This window comes from Dermacentor silvarum, chromosome 4 (genome assembly GCF_013339745.2).
Source record: "Dermacentor silvarum isolate Dsil-2018 chromosome 4, BIME_Dsil_1.4, whole genome shotgun sequence".
NCBI lineage: Eukaryota > Metazoa > Arthropoda > Arachnida > Ixodida > Ixodidae > Dermacentor > Dermacentor silvarum.
In genome coordinates this window covers 123,856,132-123,866,701 of record NC_051157.2, presented here as the reverse complement: position 1 = coordinate 123,866,701, position 10,570 = coordinate 123,856,132, and the positions used below count along the sequence as shown (strand labels likewise).

Sequence of the window (10,570 nt, the reverse complement as noted above, 5' to 3'; positions counted from 1 at the left end):
AAACACGCAATATGCATGTAGCATAATCCCCGGCGGCAGAAGCACCGTCCCGGTGCGCCTAAATATCAGTGGGAACAGGAGGGTAATACGGTTTTAGGCGTGCTACATGAACAACGTCAGTGAAAGGCGGGGCAGACGAGGCACTGGTACTGACTGGGGCGATTTCATGCGTAACTGGAGTCACGGTACGCAGCCCTCGATATGGGCCTGTATAACGAGACAGCAGTTTTTCAGACAGGCCAACGTGACGAGTCGGTCACCATAGGAGTACCAGGCATCCAAGCGAAAAGTGAACGTCTCTGTGATGTCGATCGTACAAACGCCGTTCGTTCTCTTGGGAAGTCAGGAGGCGAGCGCGGGCAACTTCGCGAGCTTGGGCTGCCCTGGTGAGGGCGTCAAGTGCATATTCGCTGGTCTCTGCTGCGGCGGATGGAAGGGATGTGTCCAATGGCAAGGTGGGTTCTCGCCCAAACAACAGAAAGAACGGGGAATATGCGGCAGTGTCGTGACGCGAAGAGTTATATGCAATTGTGACATACGGTAGGACAATGTCCTAATCAGTATGGTCAGACGAGACTTCCTTTGCAAGCATGTCTGTCAGGGTTCGATTGAGATGCTCCATGAGACCATTCGTCTGTGGATAGTAAGACGCAGTCAGCTTGTGCCTGGTTGAGCAGGACTGCAGGATGTCGGCGATGACTTTAGAAAGTCCGACCACGGTCAGTGAGCAGTTGGCGTGGAGCTCCATGCTGCAGAATCCCGTCGCGTAAAAGAAAATCGGCGACATCTGTGGCGCAGCTTGTTGGAAGCGCTCTGGTGATGGCGTAGCGCGTGGCGTAATCTGTCGCCACAGCGACCCACTTGTTGCCAGACGTTGATAGAGGGAAAGGGCCAAGGAAGTCCAAGCCAACGCGAAAGAACGGTTCCGAAGGAATGTCGAGTGGTTGAAGGCACCCGGCAGGGAGCGTCGATAGTGTTTTTCGGCGCTGGTATTAATCACACGCCGCAACGTATTTCTGGACGGAGCGGGCAAGGCCTGGGCAAAAGAATCGTCGGCGAATCCGGTCGTAGGTGCGGGAGACGCCGAGGTGACCTGCCTTTGGTAAGTCGTGAAGTTCTTGGAGAACAGCTGACCGGAGGTGCCGAGGAATGACCAGGAGTAGGGCAGGACCGTCGGGGCGGACGTTGTGGCGGTATAATACACCATCCCGGAGAACAAACAAATGAAGGGACGAATCAGAAGGCGAACATTCCAAACGATCAATGATGGCGCTCAAGGTGGCATCACGGCGTTGCTCGTCGGCGACTTGCGGCAGCTTAGAAACCGAGAAAACGCAAGCGTCGGCATCGGTGTCAGGGTCGGCGAGTGGTTTGTCCACTGGATAGCGTGATAAGCAGTCTGCGTCCTGATGTAGGCGGCCCGACTTGTAGACTACCGCATAGGAATATTCTTGTACCCGCAGAGCACAGCGACCAAGCCGGCCGGTAGGATCCTTGAGTGAGGAAAGCCAGCAGAGCGCGTGGTGGTCCTTGATTACAGAGAAATGCGTGCCATATAAGTACGGGCGGAATTTAGAAACCGCCTAGGCGAGAGCCAGGCATTCACGGTCTGTAATCGAATAGTTGCGCTCCGCTGCTGTGAGGCGGCTAGCGTAGGCGATAACACGATCGCGTCCCTGTTGGCGTTGGGCTAAGACGGCTTCGATACCGTGACCACTGGCATCGGTACGGACCTCTGTAGGGGAGGACGGGTCAAAGTGGGCCAGAATAGGCAGCGTGGTGAGAATGTTGGTCAGGTGGGCAAACGAGGCAGTTTGAGCGGTACCCCACGTAAACGGCACGTCCTTCTTCAGAAGATCAGTAAGTGGTCCGGCAATCGCTGCGAAGTCTTGAACGAACCGTCGGAAGTAGGAGCAGAGTCCTGCAAAACTTCGTACATCTTTGACAGACTGAGGTACAGGAAAAGACGTGACAGCACGAATTTTCTCCGAGTCTGGTTGAATACCGGAAGTGTCGACGAGGTGGCCCAGCACTGCAATCTGCCGACGACCGAAGTGACACTTCGAGGAATTTAGTTGGAGCCCAGCCTCGCGGAAGACTTGAAGAACAGCTGATAAGCGCTCTAGGTGGGTTTCAAACGTAGGCGAAAAAACGAGAACATCGTCTAGCTAGCAAAGGCATGTTGACCATTTGAACCCATGAAGCAAAGAGTCCATCATGCGCTTGAATGTGGCTGGGGCGTTGCATAGACCGAATGGCATACCTTTGAATTGATATAGACCATCAGGGGTGACAAACGCGGTCTTCTCTCGGTCCCTTTCATCCACAGAAATTTTCCAATAACCAGACCGAAGGTCTATTGATGAGAAGTAGTTGGCACCGTGGAGACATTCGAGGGCGTCGTCAATGCGAGGCAAGGGGTAGACGTCTTTTTGGTAATTCGGTTTAGATGACGATAATCGACGTAGAAACGTCGCGTGCCATATTTCTTTTTAACAAGCACAATGGGTAACGCCTAAGGGCTCGACGAGGGTTCAACAATGTCTTTGGCAAGCATCTTGTGCACTTCATCTTGAATAACTTTACGCCATGAAACAGAAACTCGATATGGCCGACGATGAATAGGACTGGCATCACCAGTATTTATGTGATGCTTAATAATTGAAGTCTGGCCCAATTGTCGATTGTTGAGGTCGAATATGTCTTGGTAAGAAACCAAAAGGCGACATAGAGCTGCTGCTTGTTCAGGCAATAGGTCCGCAGCAATTATGGGACTAAAGGTTGCGTCAAGGCAAATAGCATCCTGCGGAAATTGTGAAGAATGGGAGCAGCCGTCCACTGAAAACGCCGGGACGTGGTCATATCCTACAGCACGCCGCGTTGCAACCGATATGCCTTGGGGTAGAACTTTCTTTGTTAGGCCAAAATTGACGACGTGGAGGAATTTCCGTTTATCGGCGACGGTTACGACGGAGTGGGGCACAGTGATATCGCGCATCAAAAGGACATCAGGAACAGCTGAAGCTACGTAATCACCATCGGGCACAGGGAAAGATGAAAGCAAATCGACGAAAGTCAACGCTTTAGGCGGCACGCGGACGAAGGCGGCAGGCGGACGAGGGCGGTCGTACTAAAGTTGTTCGTCTGTTAAGCACGAATATGCGCTAGTAGAGGAAGTTCGAGGCAAAGGGTACCGGTAGAACAGTTGATCAAAGCTGAATGCGCCGTAGAAAGTATAGTCCAAGGATTAGGTCATGGGGAAAATTGGTCAGCACTGTAAAAAGAACTGGAACGTGGGGGTCGGCGATACTTATCCGGGAACTACACATTCCAGTGACGGCAACAGTGCTGCCATCGGCGACGCGTACGGCTCGGCTAGTAGCAGGCGTGAGGACCTTCTTCAGTCGACGACGGAGGTTATTACTCATTATGGACACCTGGGCTCCAGTATCTATCAACGCCGTCAAAGGGACACCGTCGACGTGGACATCAAGTAAGTTCTAGTGCGTTGGGAGCGTCAATGGAGGATTTTGACACGACGAAGATAATGCAGCGCTACCCCCAGGAGCGGCATGGTCTAGTTATCCGGCCGGGAGGGTCCATAATTGGTCGGCGACGAACAGCGGCGTGGCTGGGGCGACGGGGACCATCGGCGCTGAGGTGACGGCGAACGAGTGGGATGACTGTCATCGACGGATACGTGAGAGCTAGAAGGCATTCGGCGAGGCGAGTAGCGGCGAGGGTCGGCATATGGGCGAGGAGACGGGGAAAAGTAGCTCGAATACGGCGATGTCCTGGAGGTGCGGCAGGGGCGAGCGACGTGGCCAATGCGGTGGCAATGAAAGCAAATGGGCTTGTCGTCCGGAGTTCTCCACTCTGTTGGGTTGCGGTATCTGGAATACAGACGCTGCGAGGCGCAGCTGTCGGCACCAGTCAGGCGTCAGGTCAGGAGACGGAGCATGCAGCAGGAAAACCGAGGTTCGCAAATTCTTGCCGCACAACCTCCTGAATGAGGCAGATCGCTCGGGCTGCTTGGTCAATGGCGGGGTCAAGTGGGCGTGGATGGCGTGGATGGAACGTGGCAGGACTGGCAGCCTGGAGCTCGTGGCGAACAATACGCGTGACGGTCTCATTGGAGGGGTTAAAGCGGTAAGGGCGACGCAGGACGACGTCGCAACCGTGTTAGGGAGCCGGGAGAACTGTGGAATGACGCGGCGGCTTTTGGCGAGCTCAAAACGGAGGCATTCCTTGACAATGACGTCGATGGTGGACACATTGTTGAAGATCAACAAGTTGAATGCGTCGTCCGCGATCCCTTTGAGAACGTGGCCAACCTTGTCAACTTCAACCATGTTCCCGTCGACTTTCCGGCAAAGAGCTAGCACGTATTGTATGTACGAGACATACGATTCAGTGGAAGACTGTACTCGGGTAGCAAGCTCTTTTCTTGCAGCCTGCTGCCGACCATTCGGATTTCCAAAGAGGTCGCGGAGCTTCTCCTTGAAAGCGTCCCAGCTACAGATCTCCTTCTCGTGTGTCCGGAACCAGACACGAGGTGTTCCGCCCAAGTAGAAGAGGACATTCGCTAGCATTATGGTAGGGTCCCAGTGGTTGTTGCGGCTAACAAGCTGATACATGCTTAGCCAGCGGATACAATATGCCAGGATCGCGGGGAGTGGCAACCGTGACGTACGTTGTGTTTGGAGTTGCAGTAGTAGCAGCAAACGAGGTGTCACCGGGAGGCGTATTTACAATTGCTAGTAGTTACAGCGTTTGACCGCTGGCGCCACGCTGCGCCGCTCGCGCGTACCATGTTTGTAGCCGCCGCCGTTGGAACGGAGAAGGCGTTGACGGAGAAAACGCTGGGCTGGTGGTGACTAGCCTGCTGTTGGGATCGGTGGTATTATAAACGCATCACTGTTTTGATGATCCAAATATAATCTCACTATCAGGGAGGGCGCAGTCTACCTGACTGGAGCAGTATTTTTTTATTTGGGGTGTTGCTACGCTGCGCTCCGCAACACCCCAACGACCGCCGCTTCGCGTCGGCGCCCGGTAACACGGCTGCCGCCGTGGCACGGGGGTTCAAACGACCACGCTGGCAAATGGAGAGGAAAAAAAGAAAAAGAAAAACGTGATATAAAGAAAAAAATTCTAGCCCGGGCGGGATTCGAACCAGCGAACGCGCGATCCCAAAGCGAGCGCCGTAGCCACTCAGCCATACAGCCACTTTTTTTTTTCTTTAATGCATGGAAAATAAAGTGGAAGGTATATTACAGTGCGGACATAGCTACACACTTAAAACTCGGGCAAACACACACATGCGTCCAACAAGTGCATCCAGTCAGGCGGAGGTTCCTGCACGGCGTACACACTTCTTATATAAGCTGCACTTTCTTGAAAGAATGATCTTGTAGATCGCGGGCTTTCGGCATGGCGATCACACATTCTAGCTCTCCATAGGCTATACAAACCCAGTCCTACGAACATGTCATAGGGAGGACCGCCACTAATCTTAAACGGTAGGAATCTAATTGCGTATGGAGTGATGTCAATGTCCTTTTTAAGCGTCCGTTGGAGAATGTCCCAGAAAAATATAGCATCTGTACAGTCTATAAAACAGTGATCTATAGTTTCAGCACGTGGACACAGTCGACAGTTCGTGGACCATGGCACGAAGCAGCCCCTCGCCTTCAACCAGGTTTTAACAGGAAGTGTTTCCGTATGCAGTTTAAAGAAAAATGTTTTAGCTCCAGGAGGTATACACATTTTACGGACCCGCCTAAGTACATCCTGATAAGGCTGATTTAAATAAGGTGCACGATACAAAGGATCTGGGAAAATCGAATACACCAGTGCAGCAGAAATTTCTTTTCGACTCGCAGTGAAATTGTACTCCAGGCTGAATCTAACTTTCAAGAAAAGGAATGAATCCACAACCTCCTTGAGAAAGCCCCAAGGAGCCTGTGTGACATCTTTGGCATCTGATGACACTACTATATCAGGAAGATAATGAGCTAATCGGAACTGTAACATTTCACGCAAAAAGGGATGATCACTGTCTCGAAAGAAAAACAGACGAGAAACAATTTGCCTGACGAAGAGATGGACTAATCCTAAACCACCTCGTTCAAGAGGGACGAACAGATTATCGCGCCGCATGGATTCGCAACTCGAGCTGCAAATAAATGTTGCAAATACGCGATGGAGTGCCTGAATACGAAGTCTTGAGCAGTGCAGTACTTGCAGCACATACATGAGACGGGAAACTAAAAACACGTTGCACACTTCAGCACGACTGAACATTGACAAATTCCGCCCTCGCCATGAATTCACTTTACTTTGTATTTTCCCTACTTCCCCCGACCAATGACTGTTGCTATTTCTATACTGTGAGAGAGGTACACCTAAATAGCACAGATCATTTTTCCATTGAATGCCTGTGTAATGTGATGGCATTGTGGCCCATAGTCCAAACCAAAAACCTGAACTTTTTTCAAAGTTAATGCTGGCACCAGAAGCCGCACAAAATTCTTCTGTAATTGCGAGAGCAGTCTTTACACTCTTTTTATCAGTACAAAAGAAGGCCACGTCGTCTGCATATGCAAGAACCCGAATCTCACTCGACGGCAGTTTAAATCCTTGGAAATTTTCTTCTTTCAGGATGCTCATACAAAGTGGCTCCAAATACAGGCAGAAGAGAAGCGGTGACAAAGGTCATCCTTGTCTTACTGATGATAAAAGCCTAATCGGATCGGAGAGAGAACCATTCACTATCAACCTCGTTGAGCCATTAGCATAACATATTTTGACACCTTTAAGGAGCTGGGATCCGATATTTATATGCTCCAGTGCACCAAACAGGAACGAGTGATTCACCCTATCGAACGCCTTAGCCAGATCTAGCTGTACCATTGCTACCTGTCCAATCCCCTCGGCTACACACTCTAGCACCGATCTCGCAACATGAATGTTGGTCTGAATGGACCGACCTCTGATGCCACAGGTTTGATGATCACCTACCACAGATCTTATCACGACTTGTAAACGGTTAGCTAATACTTTTGCAAAAATTTTATAATCCACATTGCATAAGGAAATAGGCCGGTATCCGTCCACTTTTTGCAATTTAGTTTCATCATTGCTTTTGGCTATGAGTACAGTGTGCCCTTCATACATTGTGGCAGGTAGGTAACCTACCTCCAAGGCTTCACGGTACACCTGAAGTAATAATGGGGACAAGAGGGAACGAAAACACTGATAAAATTCGGCAGTAAGGCCATCCGGGCCAGGCGTCTTGCCTTTCGCTAATGAATCTATGCATGCAGTTATCTCATTAATATCAATGTCATCGTTTGTATAATCATAATCGTCCTGATTTAACTGAGGCAGCAGGGATACAAATTTGGTGGCAGACACACATGTATCCAATGGCTTATGGCTTCGAAATAATTTTTGGTAATGTTCAAAAAACGCTTGAGTTATGAGGGTCGGCTCATTAACAACTATTCCACCATAGTCTATTTCTAGGATTTGTTTAGACAGCGCATGTCGGCGCTCATCACCTAGGGACCTACTGCATGGCTGTTCTTCTAGAAAACGCTGCGCTCGCGCACGCACTAGTGCACCTCTGTATTTTTCTGCGTACAAAACCTGTAACTGCGCCTTGGTGTTATGAATATCATCAATATATTCACCCGGATGTAGACATTCAAGTTCATGTAATTCCTTCAGAAGTCTATACAATTCTCTGTAGTTATTCTTTTGTTCAAAGCCCAATATTGATGATTCTTCGATAGCTACCATTTTAATTTCCTGTTTGATTAATTCCCAAACAGCAAAAAGAGGCAAGTCCTTGCGACATGACAGATGAGCTATAAGCTCAGTAACACGCTTTAGGAAGCAATCGCGCGAAAGGAGTTGGTTATTAAATTTCCACAACTCCCAGCACATACGCCGGCTTTGGTATCGACGGCTACCGAAAGATGCTGAGACTAGGCAATGGTCACTGAACAACACAGGGTGCACAGTGTAACCATGAATAAGTGATAGGGCGCTAAGCAAAACGTAAATTCGATCAAGCCTTGCATGCAAGATACCTTGGAAATGCGTGTAGCGACACCCTGCTTTTTCATGTTCCCCAATGTCCACAAGCTGATAATCACACATCAGGCGTTGCAACACATCACTACTTGGATCACGTCTCAGCCTCAATGACGCACGATCTTGCGCATTACATACACAATTGAAGTCCCCAAAAAGGACCAATGCACGATCAGTAGACAAATGATGTTCTAGAGATAAAAAGAAACACTCTCGTTCACGTAGCTTGTTCGGGGCATAAACACACACAAATCTAAAGCTAATACCACTGATATCAATATCACACCATATTAGGCGCCCTTCCCTATCTGTAAACAAATGCAGCACATCACATTGTAAATGTCTTCTAACGAATAACATACAACCAGCGGAAACTCCTATTGCATGGCTTACACAAACATTATAGTCAGATAGAAATGGAGTTAGAGCTACTTCTGTGTTTTCATCGGATTCAATCTTTGTTTCTTGGATAGCAGCAATATCTAATTTCGTATTGCGTAGCAAACGAAGGAGTTGAACTTGCCGTCGCTTACTGCGTAAGCCACGGACATTTAAAGTACCAAAGTGGAAGGGAAGAGCGCCCGCCATGATTACCTATGTTGGTGCAGCGTTCACACGCTGCTCTAGGGGAGCATCACTCCCGTCTTGAGGAGGGGATGCGCTGGCGACCTTTTGCTGCACTTCAACACAAGAGACATCTGTGGGTGCAGGCGTTCCTCGGAGTGGTTTTGTCAACTTCGACACTTTGGGAACCCGGGCCTCCTTTCCCACGGACGATGGGTTGTCAGCTGGCGCTGGACGCTTCTTAGTAGCCTCACACATCAATCCAGATTCCACTGATGGCGGGCGGTCTTGAACTGGTGGCAATTCTGCCCATGACATAGTTGGTTCGTCGTCAGGCAACTTAGTATCCTCCACAGCGGCAGGCTTCGGGCTAAGGCTATCGTCAGCCGATGAAGGCTTTGTCTCTTCCTGTCGATGAGCTTCAGCGGGTGTTTCACCGGTCGCATCCACAACCTCGCTCACATCCATTAGATGATCGGTGATGGTCTCATCCTCAGCTGGTCTGTTTCCACGAAGCTTGTCAGCGTAGGTTCCGATGCATGCATCTGCAATGTGACCGTAGCGGTGACAGTTGCTGCAGCGTGGTGTCCTACATTGTCGCCGGATATGCCCGACTCTGTTGCACCGTAGGCAAAGTGGTGGTCGGCCAGGAACCAAGATGAGGCACTGGTGCCCGTATATGCTCAATAGGTGAGGCAGATTACTTGCAGAGACTCCGTCCTTCAGTGTAAACGCCACGTCGCGATTAGTCATTTGCCAGCCCTCCATGCCGTCACACCGCCACATTTCTCTCGTGATAGACTGCACTGTTCCATAAGGTTCTAGCGCTTCAACAATCCGTCTCTGTTCCAGGTGTGGGGGAAGCCAAAGAAGCTTCATCTTGATATTTTTGCATTCTGGGTCTATGACAAGGCACTTGAGGCCCTTCACCAGCAGCTCGCCTTTGTCGACAAGTTTCTGTTTCGCGATGCTATTAACGCATGTTACTAGCCACAAATGGCTCATCTGGTACTGTCCAGCACCGAGGATATCAGCTGCATTCAGAACTGAAAGGAGTGCAACGCGAAAGTCTGGGGCACGATATGGCCGCCCTGCCAGGTCAGCATGCAGGAAAACTGAGTTGAGAACGGTATTGTCAGTTGGTAGACGAGGGAGAACGACCTTATAATTACCGGAATCAGTAGTTGACGGGGGGTGGAATCCTCGGCCAAGGGCCGATGCGCTGTTTCCAGCAGAGCTCATCGCAGACGTGGCCATTCGAACCGGCTTCTTCTTCTTCTTCCCTGTATGGCTTCTCAGCCATAGAGCCACGCTTCGAAGGGTTGCACTCATGCGAACCATATGATTGCTTTCGAGCGCCCTCGGCGAAAGAAACGACCTAGAAACGCGGTACGCGCGAGCGGCGCAGCGTGGCGCCAGCGGTCCAACGCTGTACCTACTAGCAAATGTAGTGTTGCCACCGGGAGCCATGGTGGAAAGCTGGACGGTGTGGCCGTTGCGGAGCTCCGTGGCGAGGACGGGGAACGGCACGCTCCATGAAAATGTTACGCGAACGAAGAATTAGGTACTGGAGACTATTTACAAGTATATTTGCAAAAGATAGCTGCAGCGCTGGCCAGATCAGCCGTTAGCTCGAGAGCCCAGAGGAGTTCGTCTTCTTCGTCTAGGCGCCCGCGCGCATCGTCCAGAAGAAACACGACACACACACACACACACACACACACACACACACACACACACACACACACATATATATATTGTTACGCCGAGAAGCGTTTATTTAAATCTGCAGGGCAGATGAAAAGGAACGGTTGGCGTGTTGCAAGCCCGGCACAAAAGCAACCAGCCGAACGTCGTCTTCCTTCTTCACCAACAGTCCCCGTGGTCATTCGCGCTGCTTCTG

The 10,570-nt window shown here is 50.4% G+C and overlaps 2 protein-coding genes across 2 annotated transcripts; both read right to left on the bottom strand.

The window, feature by feature from the left end:
- Positions 1-5,277: 5,277 nt before the first annotated feature.
- LOC119448258 (uncharacterized) lies at positions 5,278-6,400 on the bottom strand. The gene has a single exon (XM_037711665.2). It carries the CDS (start codon positions 6,304-6,306, stop codon positions 5,299-5,301), a length of 1,008 nt encoding a protein of 335 aa, XP_037567593.1. The 5' UTR covers positions 6,307-6,400; the 3' UTR covers positions 5,278-5,298.
- A 1,793-nt stretch (positions 6,401-8,193) lies between these two features.
- LOC119448874 (uncharacterized) lies at positions 8,194-9,691 on the bottom strand. Its single transcript, XM_037712086.2, has one exon. The coding sequence runs from the start codon at positions 9,670-9,672 to the stop codon at positions 8,698-8,700; it is 975 nt and encodes a 324-aa protein (XP_037568014.2). The 5' UTR covers positions 9,673-9,691; the 3' UTR covers positions 8,194-8,697.
- Positions 9,692-10,570: the final 879 nt, after the last annotated feature.

Coding starts and splice junctions, on each gene's coding strand:
- LOC119448874 (XM_037712086.2), bottom strand. CDS start 9,672: ATGAGCCATTTGTGGCTAGTAACATGCGTTAATAGCATCGCGAAACAG.
- LOC119448258 (XM_037711665.2), bottom strand. CDS start 6,306: ATGTTCAGTCGTGCTGAAGTGTGCAACGTGTTTTTAGTTTCCCGTCTC.